This window comes from Heterodontus francisci, chromosome 16, assembly GCF_036365525.1.
Source record: "Heterodontus francisci isolate sHetFra1 chromosome 16, sHetFra1.hap1, whole genome shotgun sequence".
Lineage (NCBI taxonomy): Eukaryota > Metazoa > Chordata > Chondrichthyes > Heterodontiformes > Heterodontidae > Heterodontus > Heterodontus francisci.
In genome coordinates this window covers 81,660,625-81,676,795 of record NC_090386.1, presented here as the reverse complement: position 1 = coordinate 81,676,795, position 16,171 = coordinate 81,660,625, and the positions used below count along the sequence as shown (strand labels likewise).

The following is a 16,171-nucleotide window of genomic DNA, read 5'->3' as shown; positions in this document are numbered from 1 at the left end:
TAGATCATCTAACTCAGCACCACCCAAGAATCAAAACAGGGATTTTCTGTTCTGTACGGTTTAGTACAACACTTGGAGCCTTTATCCAGTCGGTCACTGAGCATGGCCATACCTTTACGTTTTCAATAGTGTTAAAAGATGTTGTTATTTATAAGTACCCCTGTAATACTTCAGTTACATGCAGAATTTTAAGTCACAGCTTACAATTGTTTGAAATATTGTATCAGTGACAATATTTTGCTATCAAGCAAACAAGCACAGGATGGATAAGTCCATGGTCTCACTTCAAACCTCCAGGTAATGCCTTTCAGAAGCAGTGCTGCAAATTCTCAACTATATATATCGGACATCCGCCTTCAATATGGCAGTAGAATCTACATAGGACACTTCGCAAACTGCCAGCTACCTTGATGTTCCAAATGTTCAGTCCCAACTCCATATGCTAAGTTTACACACCACCTACCATTCCATTCAGGTCCTTATGTGAGACACTGCAGCAAAGAGACATGTTAGTCATGAAGCTGACTTCCTCTCCAGGGTATTTAGCAAATGGTTGCTGTGGAAAAACCCTTCCCTCCCTCCAACTGTTTCCCCTTTGCCACACTTCAGTTCTGCAGCTTACACTTGGCCTACATGAATCCCATCTTTTCCATTCTTAAGAGCTACGAATCATGAACGAGAACTTTTCAATCTGCCCTACAATTGGACTTCCCTGTCACTTCATAGCTCAGTTCTGAAAATCTATATCCAAAACTAAAGTTGCGACTGTCCAGATACCAATACAAACCAACTTTCTGGACATGTTATAACGGGATCAGCATTGATCCATCTGTGGATTTGTACATAAGACAATATGGTCAGATTTTAATCTATCCCGCAGCCTGTTGCATGGACAGTACCATGTAATAGGATAGTAAAGTTTTACCCCAGCTTTGGTCCTTCTGAGTAGCTTTAACTGAGGCTGCAGCCTTTGTAGATATTGGAGATAGTGAGATTTAATCCAGTGCATCAGGACCAAATGCCGTGAAGTTATACAACATTGGCCCCGTGTGGGTAATACAATGTCAGAGGGCTAGACAGAATTATCCAAGTGCAAACCCACTGTATGGAGACATAGTCTAAGGAGATGATATAGCAGTAATCCAGTTATCTTCAGTGTGGGATAATATGGAATAAAATTGCACAGCTCTGATCCAGCCTGCAGCCCCCTTACTACCATTGCATAGATCTCATGCAGACAGCGACATCCACTACTAAACGTGCTGTGATTTTCTACAGTCAGGGGCCAAGAAAACGTGGATCTTCCCAGTCACCACTCTCAGCAAATTTAATTTTGGCTCGCAGCCAACTTTTAAGACCCATGCGTTGGGAACCAGTGATGCTCCGATGGATATTAGTGCAATGTAAACTCAGTTTAATGGGATCGTAAAAATGTACCTCAGACTCAGCCCCTGTATGGGAAACAAAGTGTAATGGGATTAAAATAGCTATAATCCAAGCTACAGCCCTATATGGAAACCATAGTGTAGCGTGACATAAGTCTACAGCCTCCTGCATCAAGATTGAATGTAATTGGATATTACAACTTTAACCTAGACTGAAGGCCCCTGTAAGAGCTGGCGAGTGATCCAGAATATCCTGCCTTTACACCAAGAGATGGATGCCTGCAGCAAGCTTTCTGTAGCAATATATTCTGTCCCAGTAAATGCATTAATAAGCCATGCTTAATGCTTGCTTCTGAAACACATACACACAAAAAATAACTACTAGTTGCAATCCAAAGCCATTAATATAACATCTTTGCGTAGAATGTTTTTTACCTTGGCCCCTTTTTTTTTTAAAGTTCAAAAATAAATTTACCTTCTAGCAGAAAATTGTCGGTCAATCTCTTCCAGTGATTGCCCCTTGGTCTCAGGTAGACAAAGACATATAAAAGCAACAGAAGCAAATCCCACCAGTCCATAGAATAGGAAGGTCCCAGAGAGGCCAATAGTATCTGAACAAAAAATAAGATGATGTTCATTTTTCAGGTGTGGGGTCTTAGTATTTTTCAATGTTAATACTGGCTTCTACACAGCATACAGTTACCCTTTGGTTTAACCGACCAGCAATAATAGCTTTCTACTGTTGTCACTCCTCTATCACACAAAACAAAACATTTAACACTTAACCAGCTAGTGATTGATTTTTTTTTTTCCTCATACACACAAGACAACTCTCGTCCTAAACAGTATGAACTCCAGCCACATTGATTCTGTGCCATGAGTGGGCTCTTTTCTTATTTCTATTTGAAGATAAGAAACATCCAGCGTACATTTGCCTCCCGTGCCCAATGGGCATTGGTTCTCTGTCGGCCAGCAGTATTTGAGGAATTAAAACCATTGAATATTAAAAAATATAGCAAGAAATATATGCATTCGTATAGCGCTACAACAACGGATGAAACTTGCTGGAAATGTATTTTTAAAGAATTGTCAGAGATTGCTGAAAATACATTTTAGCAGCAAGGTCACTCACCACAGAAACGGAAAACAACAGCAGTGGAGTCTGTGACTAATCTTTGCCATTGGTAAAAGCTGACATCAGCCAAATGGCAAATACCTCCACTATCTTATTGCATAGACCTGGATTAAACATTAAATCTTACTGATTTGCTAAAATTGAATCTCTGACAATTCTTTAAAAATACATTTCCAAAAAGCTTACATATTAACAGATTACATAAATGTTTGTGAGTAGAATCATATGCAAATCTCACTAATAGTGCTTCCAAAACAATCATATTCTTGTACATCTTAAGTATGGGTAAATGCCTCGTCCAGTGGGGGGAACTGAGCTGCACTCGAAAGGTGGTTGATTTGAAACCCAGTCTGTGTTGAGTTAACTTGTCTCAACCAGGGCAGTAGCTGTGGTGTCTCAATTGGCCTCAGTCATCTTGGACAAGGGAGTAGGACAACTTCCACATTCCCAGCCCCTGCTCACTATCCAGTTATTCCTGCTGGAAAGCGAGGGGTTCAAAAGCCTGCTTGCACCACATTCAAAGACAAAGAATGTCCATTTGGTTGAGGTAATAGAGGGCTGTGTGAAACTGTACCCCAGCAGGAATCTGTAACTTCAAAAAAGTGGAGACAAAACTGGGAAAGAGAGGAAAAATAAAGCCTGCATTTGTGCTGAAACTGGTTAAAGTCTCCTGCACTGTGGCACAGAAACTACTCGAATGTCAAGAAATAAGAAAGTACAATTTGAAAAACACACCCAAAGCCTTGTATTAGAATATCTGCTGCGCTCTCTACGAAGGATGGAACTATACCCAACGTCCAAAATCCTTCCCTCAAACAGGTTGACTGGTCATTTGCTTCTGCTGTCTATGGGAGTTTGCTGCTGCAAAACGTTGCTGAATTTGCCTGGGTAGCAACAGTCATTGCACTCCAAAAGTAGTCATTTACTCTGCACAAATTCTTTTGAGATATTTTGACATAAGGCCCAAGACAAAAACAGGTATTCTCTTACTCACCAAATACATCCAGAAACGTGACTGTGACAATTATATTCGCTGCCCAGTTGAAGCTGCTGGAAAATGCAAATGCTCGCCCTCTAATCCCAGCAGGGAATATCTCACTCAGAATCAACCAAGTCACTGAAAAATTAGAGCAATTTTTGTCACATATGCGGCACAGCTGCAGCTATTGTAGTCATGGACAGATGAGGGAATGAGGGAACAGAATTGGCAAACACAGCCCTGAACAAATACATTTATTTATAGAATGAGGTCTCAAATCTTATTACAATGGACAGTGCAAAGCTGTTTATATTTTTCAGAAGCTTCAAGATTTATTTTGACTGATAAACTTAGCTTTGGGAGATGTGACTACACAGAAGTACAGATGTTAACAACCCATCATCTACCAAATGGAGGCCAGGGACTTCGCCCATCCCCCCTCCACCACGCCCACATCTCACTTTCACTACCCATTTCCCATCGACAAGATCCACACCAATACCAGGCCACAGGTAGTAATGCAATTGGACTTTCTACCTTTTGTTTTGTAACATTTGCTCAAACACAATTTCCTATCTTTGAGGCATCTTCATGTTGCAAAGCGAGAGAAAGCCACAAACACCATTAACAAACGATAGTGAGATTTACTGATCTGTGACAATCTGTCAAAACCCACCTGTGGCTGAGTTGGTAGTACTCTTACTCCTGAATCATAAGGTTCTTGGTTCAAGTCCCTTTCTAGGACTTAGAGCACAAAAATCAAGGCTGTTACTGCAGTGCAGTACTAAAGGAGGGCTACACTGTTGGATATGCTGACTTTCAAACAGGATATTAAGCCAAGGCTCTATCTGCCCTCTCAAGTGGATGTAAAAGATCCTATGGCATTAATTTGAACAAAGAGCAGGGGAGTTCGCCTCAGTATCCTGGCCAATATTTATCCTTCAATCAACATCACAAAAACAGATTATCACATTGCTGTTGGTGGGAGCTTGCTGTGTGAAAATTGGCTGCTGCATTTCTAGATTATAACAGTGACTACATTTCAAAAGTACTTTATTGGCTGTAAAGTGCTTTGAGACATCCAGTGGTTATGAAAAGCACTATAGAAATGCAAGGCTCTCAAAGAGCTTCATTACAGAGGGGGAAAGGAACAAGGTTAACTAAAATCAAATTAAACAGTTATTTTAGTTTCTGATCATCAGTATTTCAATAATGTCTAGTAATCATATCTGTAAAGAGTCCTCAGCCTCAACTATTCCTACAAATCAGCATTGATACTGTGAAACTGCAAATTTGATTAAGTTCATCTGAGCTAATGTCCCTTTTAAACAGTTTCAATAGTATGTGATCAACTATCTTTGGTATGCATTGTAGCCAAGCCCCACTCTGCTCCGCCATTTTCAACAAGTTATACATTTATTTATTCTGTAACTTAGCAACACCAGCTTACAACTATATAAACAGTAGAAATGGCAATACACTTACTTGGACCAAACCCAATTGAATAAGCACTGACAAAGGCCATCATACTAAGCAGTGTAATCCAATTTAAAGCTAATCGTTTGGAGGTTTGAGTAGAGCTTACTGGAGTTTGTGTGTTGTGACTCCTCGCTTTCCTTGAACGGAAACCTTCATCTGAAGTGTGCAAGTTAGTTAAAGAGTCCATTGCACTGAAGAACTGAATTGTCTGCTCACTGAACAAACTGTTATTCATTCCCTCATCAAACGTCAGATGCTGTTTGCCTTCGACAGATAAAGCCAAAGTTTGACTCATGTTCAGTAAACTTTCATTGGTGGATGTTAGATTTGATTTCCGAAGAATTAGATTGGAGGAAGTTCTACTAGAATTTAACATGTGATACGATCCATTAACCTGGGCTTTGACTCTGCAACTCAGGTGGGATTCCATTGAAATGCTCTGGCTTGAGAAAGCAATCAGAGTGACTGACACAGACATTACAACACAGCCACCAACCAGCAGTGTTCGCCTTCCAACTTTATCAGTACATACCATTGCAACCACAGTCGTAATGACTTTTACTATTCCCAGTCCTACTGAAGCCAGTACTGCTGAAGCATTGCTCTGAAATCCCACAGACCTAAAAATGGTAGAGGCATAGTACAGCACATTGGGCTGTCCAGTGAGCTGCTGGGAGAGCACTAGACCCAGTGCCACCAGCAATCTTGCTCTCATGTTGTCTTTGGACCGAAATAAGTCAAGGAAACTGTACTGTCGATTGAGTCCTTGAGGTGAATTAATATCCTCCGAGTCGGGATTGTCATGGTCTCCATTCTGTAACTGTAACAGAACTTTCTGTGAATCGTCACCTTGGCTTTTGACCCTATGGTTGGTTGAGGGAAGGAAGAGAACACTGATACCCTGGAAAGCTGCTGGACCAATGGCCAAGCCAATCATGTACTTCCATCCATTTCTTACATCCGACCAAAGGTAATTTAATGCATAGGCACTCAAGATTCCAACTGTGATCCCAACTTCATAAAGAGACACCAACTTGCCTCTATGGTGAGGACTGACCATTTCAGAAACATATATGCAACACGCTGTGGAGGAAATGGACATGGCGAATCCAACTGTCATCCGGCCAATCACTAGCAGTGTGAATGAAGAAGACAGTAAGGCAATGCTGCTTCCAACACACATCAATACTGTGCTCAGAATGATTGAGTTTCTTCGCCCATGATAATCAACGGCTATCCCTCCTACCAATGAGGCGAAGAAAGCCCCAATTAGAAGGGCACTGACCAGTATTTCTTGCTGCAAGCAGCTAAGGCTGAAGACCTCCTTGAGCTGCAGTAAAGCACCAGAGATGATTCCTAATTCATATCCGAAAATCAGTCCACCAAGAAGGGACACCGTCGATGACAGCAGTAGGACATGCGAAAACCTCCCTGAAATGTAAAGCAAACATTTTTAAAATACCCACCATCAGGTCTCACCTAAAGCAGTAATCAGATAGCTACTGAAAACCATTGTGTTTAAATATTGTGTTACATTCCAGAATGCAGGTGAAGGATAGAACAGGAGCCAACTTTTACACACTATTTTATAAGCATTTATTACCAGAGAGACACATTACAGACATGCACCTCCTCCTCCAACGATCACAGTTTGTCTGCTTCTTTTTAATAGGGGCACAAGTGAATCTTCAGTTAATGCCCACCACCTATATACAATTGACAACTTGAACCAGGTCACAATGGTCCCTTAAACCATGCCAAGGACCTTAAGAGAGGTTACTTAAAGTTCTATAGGACAACAACTTGTACTTATATGGAGTCTTTAACATAATATAACATGGTAAGGCTCTTCACAGGAACATCTTAAAGCAAAATTTGACACTGAGCCACACAAGATTAGAAGGTAGCAAATGTAACCCCACTATTTAAGAAAGGAGGGAGAGAGAAAACGGGGAACTACTTCTTCGTGGACTGAATTTCGGACATGAATGTTAGCTTGACATTAGTAGTAGGGAAAATGCTAAGACCTATTAAAAAGGATGTTATAAACTGGACATTTAGAAAATAATGGTAGGATTGGGCAGAGTCAACAGGGATTTATGAAAGGGAAATCATGTTTGACAAACACATTGGAGTTTTTTGAGGATATAAGAAGCAGCATAGTGCCAGGCAACCCCCCCCCCCCCCCCCACCATCGTGCCAAGACAGAGGAACACATGCTTTCGCCATATGAACATTAAAACTTAAAATTGCAAGCCCCTGACTGGAAAAGCATTTGCATAGTAACAGACAGTGTTGGAACAAAGGGATCCAGTCTTTTGCTTCCCCACTACACAGAAGAAGTGGTCAGACCAGTTTTAGTCACATGACTCACTGACGGAGTTTTTTAAATTTGAGCTTCCAACAGAATTTTGAACTCAGAAAACACTTTTCTCTCTCCTGTCTGCTCTCATCTCGCTCGCGCCGGCATATGAACCCCAAGAGAGAAAAATCTCCTACAGTGGACAAGGTTTAAGACGAATACTGGGCCACAACAAAAAGTAAGAGCTGTCTACAATCAAGGACTCTACAGTGATCTGGAAATCTGGAAACAGAAACCCCCTTTTAGATACTACCTCAAACCTCTCCATTTTATTTTTTCTTCTGCTCTTTTCTGTCCCTATTTGCATATGTGTATCGTGTATGCATGCTAGCATGGGCGCGTCATATATCCCTCAGCGTTAATCTTATTAGAGTTTAAATTTAAGGTTTGATAAATTTCACTTTTCACCTTTAAACCCAAGAAAGCCTGTTGATGCTCATTTTTTTACCTTATAATTGGAAAGCTGTGAACAAGGATTCACAGAGGGGGAGCTCCAAATGCAGTGTTTTTAAAACAATACCCTGTTACAATAAGACCAGATGAAGACAGTAACAGACCCCTAGACACCTTTCTCCCCTGGGCATTACAATAGATAAGGGGGAACCAGTGGATGTGGTGTATTTGGATTTTCAGAAGGCTTTCGATAAGGTTCCGCTCAGGTTAGCAAGCAAAATTAGAGCACATGGGATTGGAGGTAATATACTGGCATGGATTGAGAATTGGTTGTTGGAAAGAAAAGAGAGTAGGAATAAATGGATCATTCTAAGGTTGGCAGGCTGTTACTAGTGGGGTACTGCAAGGATCAGTGCTTGGGCCCCACCTATTCACAATCTATATCAATGATTTGGATGTGGGGACCAAATATAATATTTCCAAGTTTGCTGAGGACACAAAACTAAGTGGGAATTTGAGTTGTGAGGAGGATGCAAAGAGGCTTCAGGGGGAATTAGCAGGCTAAGTGAGTGGGCAAGAGCATGGCAGATGGAATATAATGTTGAAAAATGTGAAGTTATCCACTGTGGTAGATAAAACAGAAATTCAGAATATTTCTGAAACGTTGAGAGATTGGGATATGTTGATGTCCAAAAGGAACCTGTGTATCCTTGTTCATAAATCACTGATGGCTAACATACAGGTGCAGCAAGCAATTAGGAAGGCAAATGGTATGTTGGCCTTTATTGCAAAGATTTGAGTACAGGAGTAGCAAAGTCTTGCTGCAATTGTATAGAGCCTTGGTGAGACTGCACCTGGATTATTGTGTACAGTTTTGGTCTTCTTATCTAAGGAAGGATATACTTGCCACAGAGGGAACGCATTGAAGGTTTACCAGACTGATTCCTGGGATGGCGGGAATGTCCCATGAGGAGAGATTGAGGAGCATAGGCCAGTATTCTCTAGCATTTAGAAGAATGAGAGGTGATCTCATTGAAACATACAGAATTCTTACAGGGCTCAACGTGGTTGATACAGGATGTTTCCCCTGACTGGGGAGTCTAGAACGAGGGGACAAAGTCTCAGAATAAAAGGTAGACCATTTGGGACTGAGATGAGGAGGAATTTCTTCACTCAGAGGGTGGTAAATCTGGAATTCTCTACTCCAGAGGGCTTTGGAGTCTCGATCATTGACTGTGCTCAAGACAGAGATCGATAGATTTCTAGATATTAAAGATATCAAGGGAAATAGGATAGCATGGGAAAATGGCATTGAAGTAGAAATCAGCCATGATCTAGTTGAATGGTGGAGCAGGCTTGAGGGGCCAAATGGCCTATCCCTGCTCCTATTTCCTATGTTCCTATAAGGCTCAGTCAAAGGGGTGGCTTTTGAGGAATGTCTTAAAGAAGGAAGGAGAGTTAGAGAGATTCAGGGAGGAAATTCCAGAGCTCAGGGACTAGGCAGCTGAAAGCATGGCCACCAACGGCTAAGCAATTAAAATCGGGGATGCTCAAGAGGCCAGAATTAAATGAGTGCCGATATCTCAGAAGGTTGTGCGGTTAGAGGAGATTACAGAGATAGGGAGGTGGGAGGCCTTGGAACAACCTGAAAACAAGGATTACAATAAGAAAAAAAAAAAATCGAGGCACTGCTTACAATTGTAACCAGAATAAGGGAAGTGATTGAGCAATATCACTCGTATTGAGAGATATTTCAGGGACTGAGCAATATATGACTATCCAAAGGTCAAATACAAGGGAGTTTGAGGGATAAGTGCTATACAAACACAAGAAAAAGTGATTAGCTAGAAACACTGTGCACTCACAACTTTCAACGAAATGGGAAAATTAAGCCACATAGTTGTAGAGGTTTGTCATTGTGTTCATGGAACACAAACCTTCTCATTAAAAAGGTACAGGTCAAAGCTGGGGGTTAAAGAGCACAATTCAGGTCATATTGGGTTTAGAGGCTGAATTCACTGATTCCTAGTGATTTTGGACCCTTCTCTTACATCAGTTCACTGGAACTGAGAGCTTCCCCCTTCATCTGGTATAACTATTAAAAACACTGAAATCATATCTTGAGAAGAATGTGAATTAGAATAACTGGAAAGTCAGAAACTGGAATAGTTGGTGAACCTAAACTGCAAATCAGTACCACATACGGAAATGAATCTAAAATCCCAACCAGTCTAAATGTTCGTCTGTAATCACTGATGCCAATATCGCAAACTACTTTGAGGTATTTTTCCTCCATTGCTAGAGTCCACAGAGATTTGTGTTTAAAAAAGGACAGACAACTGGCAAAAAGGCAACAGCAACATTCTCTGTCCTGTGGAGGAATAATTAGCATCAAGAATTTATTTGCAATTAACTAATAACCAACACTTAATAATGCAAATTAAGAGCCTATTATTGACCCTTAATGGTAAATAGACATTACTTTCGATTGGGTTCTGTAAATGTTCCCCAAGTGCCCGAGGTCAGATTACTGTGTCACTGGGCCGCATAACCATGCAGATAACCATTACAATTGCATTGCGTGCTGTCCCACAACACCAAAGACTGAGGTGGGCCAAAGAGGTGCTTACTGCCCTGTCTCACCTCATGAACAATGAGTTATAGGATTCAAGGGGCGGCACAGTGGCGCAGTGGTTAGCACCGCAGCCTCACAGCTCCAGGGACCCGGGTTCGATTCCGGGTACTGCCTGTGTGGAGTTTGCAAGTTCTCCCTGTGTCTGCGTGGGTTTTCTCCGGGTGCTCCGGTTTCCTCCCACAAGCCAAAAGACTTGCAGGTTGATAGGTAAATTGGCCATTATAAATTGTCACTAGTATAGGTAGGGAAATGGAGGGACAGGTGGGGATGTTTGGTAGGAATATGCGATTAGTGTAGGATTAGTATAAATGGGTGGTTGATGTTCGGCACAGACTCGGTGGGCCGAAGGGCCTGTTTCAGTGCTGTATCTCTAATCTAATCTAAAAAAAAACATATTTCCAAGCCAATTCCAGGCCCAACAGGTATGATCACTCGAGAGAGCCACAAAGCCATATATCTGTAACTAGAGCATTGTATGGCCACACCCACTGTTATGATCTCTGTGAAGATCAGCAAACCAGAAGAATCAAATCCCCAACCCCAATTTAGAAAAAAAAACAGGCAAGATTTTACTTGAATAAATTTTACTTTAATTCATGTTGATTTTGGTTTGAGTGCTAAACATGAACCAACAGTTAAATCATGGTCGATAGGTATATACTGTCATGCCAGGCCCCCACCTGCCAAGAATGAGGCACATTAATTTTGTCATGAACATTGATTTTAAACTGTTACTGGAGTGAAGAAAGGGCTTGTTAAACAGATCAGCCGTAGCTGGAAAAGACATTTGCATATTAACGGATGGTGATTGGAAGGACAAAGGACCATTCCCTGACACATTCAACCCACAACGGACCTTGATCACCATGTATTGTGTGTAAGAGGATCATTCCAGAGACTGCTAACGTGATACAATCCAAGACGTGGTCAGACCAGTTAATCACATGACTAACCTGCTTGGCAACCTGGGTTTTTCTGAATTGTATGAACAGTTTGAACTCAAAGAGTGTCTGTTTGCTCCTGGACTGAGAAGATCTCTCCTGTCTGTTCCCATCTCTTTCTAACAAGTCTCTGAATCCATTGAAGGCACATGAACCCCAAGACAGAAAAGTCTCCTACAGTGAACAAGGTTTAAGAAGAATACTAGGCCCCAACAAAAGCAAGATCTACCTACAATCAAGGATTCTACAGTGAGCTCAAAGAACCATAGCAAAAACTCTTCAGATATTGCCTCAAACTTTTCCACTTTATTTCTTCTGCTCTTTTCTGTCTCTATTTGCATGTATGTATCTCATATGTATGCTAGCATGGGCATGTATCCATAGGCGCCAACCAAATTAGAGTTTAAGTTCAAGTTTAATAAATTTAAACTTTTCTCCTTTAAACTTAAGAAAGCCTGTTTGTGCTTATAATTGGAAAGCAGTGAACAAGGATTCACCAAATGGGAGCTAAAACCAGTGTGTTTAAAATAAAACATTGTTACGGTAAGACCAGGTAAAGGCTGAGAGGGACCCCTAGACACCTTTCTCACCGGGTCGTAACGGTATATATATGAGAGAGAGAGAGAGAGAGATATGTGCCAATAAATATTAAGAAAAAGAGACACAGAGATGGCTTAAAGATTACACATTAATTATCAGATGCAAAGATAGATCTTATGGCTCCACTGGGCAGTCTTGTCAGCAAAGATAGCACCGAACAGTCACAAAGTTGCTCAAATCCATGAACTCCTTCAGGTAGATATGCAACTGCTGTCATCCAAGATGCCGAAATGGAAGTAAAGTCTTCTCATCAATAGACAGCATTGCAGTCTTCCCTTAAAAATTTCAGTCTCGTCACCTCTCGAATGACCCCAGTCCCGCTCACGACAGTCTTGATGGAGTGGTTTCACCTGTAGCTCTTTAGATCACCGAAAACAGCTGCGGCAAGTCGTATTTGCCAATGGACAGCTCCCAGAATCAAATCTTTTCACTTTGCAGCCTGTCTTGGTTTTCAAATTCAACAGCTCCCAGCTTGTTTCAATTCTGCAGTCTTGCAAACTGAGCTTGAATAGCTTCAGTCACACCTCTGGTCATATGACGGTGTCCTATGTTTTTAAATGGTCCGAACCAGTACTGTTTTCCCAGAACTCTGAAGCTTTTAGTTTCATTTTCCAGTGAAGGAACATCTCAAAAAAAAAGCTTTGAAACCAGTGAGTGCACCTAACAGCAGTGCATTCAACAAGTCAACTGTTCAGGTAACAGGCTGTACACACTGACTCCTTCACACCACCAAGAGATCACCTTTATCACATCAGTGCCACAGACAGCATAAATCAAGATGATTTACATTTCTTTAGTATGCTGATGGAATGCATCCACTGATTTAGGATTCTGCACATTAATGTGTGCTTCCCAGAAACACCATGATTCATGCATCCTAAACCAATCCAACATTACCAAGTTTCTCCAAGATCAGGAATGATACAATAGATGGCAGCTGGCAATTATGTGCTACACTTTGCAACAGAGACTCATGGCACTCCTGTCCAACCCGCACAGTGGGGCAGGAGCTTGTGCCTAGACTAGGCCATTGATCAATCAGCCTGGTGTCAAGCTCAAGCAGGGCACCAGGTGGCTGCACTGTCCAGGTGCTGCTTCATGCCTACCTTTGAGGAGTTGGCCGAAACAGTGAGAACATCCTGCACAATTCTGACAGATATCAGTACACAGTTCATTGCTAATGAGCAGTTACTAGTGCAACTGAAAGCCAAGGGGGAGTAACATAGATCACCTGGGGAAGACAGATCATTGACAGCCATGGCTACCTTCTCCATTGACCTGGGATATTTTTCTTGTGTTGAATGCAGTGATGTCTGCTCTATCAGCCAATTCACGGTTACCCTTCACTTTAACAAGTGTCGGATGAAACCCTATTCTATTTAGAGCATAGCTACAGGCAGCAGTAGGTTCTAATTACTGATGTGATGAAAACCCCCACATGCCAAATGGAAGATATTAATTTTGTCAAGTGGAACTTTGCCTGAGACTTTTATTGGAAATTGTTACAAATAACTTTATAAAAAGAACAGCTGGCAGCCAAGATGGCCATGAACATTTGCATATAAAAGAAACCAAAGGATTGGACTAGAGACAGACATGGTTGACAGCCTAGCCAGAACAATGTGGTCGTCAAAAGACATCAACACCCATTGACTCTGAAAGAGCCAACTCCGCCGCTGCCGCTGCCGCCACCGCCACCACCACCATGTCTGGACTGCTTGAGGGGAGATCCTTGAATTTCAGAAAAAATTCCAGAAACTTCTCATTAAAACAAAAAAGAGGTGGTCATATCATGTGACTGCTGGTGCAACTCTGGGAGTTTGTGAGTTGTGACTCAGAAGGCAGACGGTGACTGAGAGCCATCAGGGTAACAGGTTCTCTCTCCCTCTTTCCAGTTGAGATCCAGAGAAGCCTCAAGCTGCAGCTGGTGGAAGCCAAGTCTACAGATCCTTACAGTCAGCAACTAGGGGACCAGGATAAAACCCCTCTTCTGCCTTCCAGAACCTGAGAGGCAAGCCTGAACCATGCATGTGGCCCAGTGAGGCCTTCAGGACTAACAATTTCCACTAAGAACTCTGGGACTAAGATTCAGTATTGAAATTTCATTTTTATTACGGACTCTACTCCAACCTCCCAAATCTGTCTTTTCCCTCTGCAATGCGTGTGTGGCTCTTGTGTGAACGTGGGGCGTGAATGTGTGGCATATTTTAGTAATTTTTGACCGGTTTAGAGTGATAAGGTTAATCAACTTACATCTTTCTTGTTTAAACTCAAGAAAACCTGTCCGATTGATTCATTTGCAATTATATTAGAGGAACAAGAGCAAGTGCTCACTGAGATGGTAAGATAAGTCACTGTTAAAAAAAATCCTGTTGTGGTTAAACCAGAGAAGGAGCGAACAGGGAGCCCCGAGACCCCTTCCTCACCTGGCCGTAACAGGTGACAACATTCATTTAGCACTAAAATACAATTACTGTGCCGATCTCCAAATGTGTCACAAGCATTGCTGTGACTTTAACAGAGTGTAGGCACAGAACTGAGGCGTGTGACTAGTTGTACTAATGTGCAAAGATGGAAGGATGATGTACTGGAATTGGGTGCCACTGATTGAATGAGGGAGATGAACTTATATACATGTGAACTGTATAGTCACCTCCTGGTCCTGCGACTGTCTTTCACACCTATGGGCCTAACCTAGCTCCATGTGCTGTAGTTCCTGGGGATGCATCATGACTGGGGAAAAACACCTACCTACTTCTGTAGAATTTCCAAGCCCTCAGTCTCAGAAACCATGAGGCACCTGCATCAGTAACAGGAGCTCTTGGAAATGCTGTTACCCCTAAATCCAAGATACACTCCATTGTTACTTTTGACAGGCTTCACATTGGCATAAAACTGCCAGAAAAGCATGGTTGCTGTCTCAGCTCACATTGCAGGAGTGTGTACTCACAAGATGTGCTGGCCGAACACAGGAAACATTGACAAAACGGTAGGAATTGTTGTCATCTTTCTAGCAGGGCTTTCCATAGCCAAGTGTGAGCACCGACCGAGCGGCATAGTCCACGTTCATGGTCTCGCTTTTTGAGGACTGCCAGCCACAGGCATTGACACTTTGCCACTCCTCGATCTCAGCCAGAGAAGTCGTCCTCTTTAATCACTCCTTGGGTTAGTGCACACAGGTGGTTTTGGAACATCTAGACTTCGGTACACTGTTCTCCCAGAGAGCCAAAGGAAGCAGACATACCATCACATGGGCCCTTCACCCTCAACTCAGAGGTCCACTGAGATGTCTACTTCCTCAGGTAAGTCTGGAGGTGTGACTAAACCATTTCTCAGCACATCAGCCGCTTTATGAAGACTCCTCTGGTGATACTCCTTTAGTAATGGGTGCTGTAACCTTCACCAGTGCATCATGTTGTACCTCACTATCCTGTGAAGTAAGTGACTTGGTGCTGCTAAAATTGTGCGGAGCACAAACATCCCTTCTGCCACTGGTGGTCTCTCACCTTAGATTTTTGGAACACTCACTTGTGAAAAGGACACATGGAACATAGGAAAGCACATCAATATTACAGAGCAATCATTCCAGCATCTGCAGCACAAATGTCTTTCTTTACTGTGCGATACTTGCTAGAGAGGTACAATATTTAGCATATGTCAGTGTATGCTAAATATAGCATGCCTAGTGTTCCAAGTCCCACATCTCAAGGGCAGAAGGGATGGATCACTCCTAGATCAGCAACCTCCTAGATCGGCAAGCCTCACAGGGCAGATAATATTGATGTGCTTTCACATTGTTCCAGATGTCTTTTCCACAGATGAGTGGGCCAATAGTTACTGGCACCTCCCAGGAGCGAGAGAAACCGTAGCAGGAGGGGTGTTCCCACTCCACACCAAACCTTTAGCTTCACAGCAGCGTCTTCTCTGGAAGCAGTCGCCCTTCCATGCCACATCTGGCTCTGGCGGTGTTAGCCAAAATGGGATAATGTTCCATTTTAACACATGGTGCAGGTGACGGAGAATGTACAGACACAGCTGCCTTATCTGCATGAGTTACAGGCAGCACCTTCAAATTTCTGGGCACTATGCTACATCAGAAATACAACACATCAACTCATTCACCCCTTTGCAAATACACAACATGAAAAGTAGTGGGTGTACATATTTCTTCTCTATAAAATCTATTGCTCCCAGCAGAAAACACATGGAATTTCCCACAGGATGTGTGTGTGTTGCCAGTAAGATCAGCATTTGTTGCATAT

The 16,171-nt window shown here is 42.2% G+C and overlaps 1 protein-coding gene across 1 annotated transcript in view; it reads right to left on the bottom strand.

Moving 5' to 3' along the window:
- Positions 1-16,171, bottom strand: part of slc2a10 (solute carrier family 2 member 10) — a 67,463-nt gene that overhangs the window by 2,006 nt on the left and 49,286 nt on the right. The window contains exons 5-7 of the mRNA XM_068048572.1: positions 4,985-6,409; positions 3,515-3,637; positions 1,861-1,996 (exon numbers count right to left, since the gene is read on the bottom strand). Of these exons, the coding sequence (XP_067904673.1) occupies positions 1,861-1,996; positions 3,515-3,637; positions 4,985-6,409 (1,684 nt within the window). The remainder of the gene's footprint in view (positions 1-1,860; positions 1,997-3,514; positions 3,638-4,984; positions 6,410-16,171) is intronic.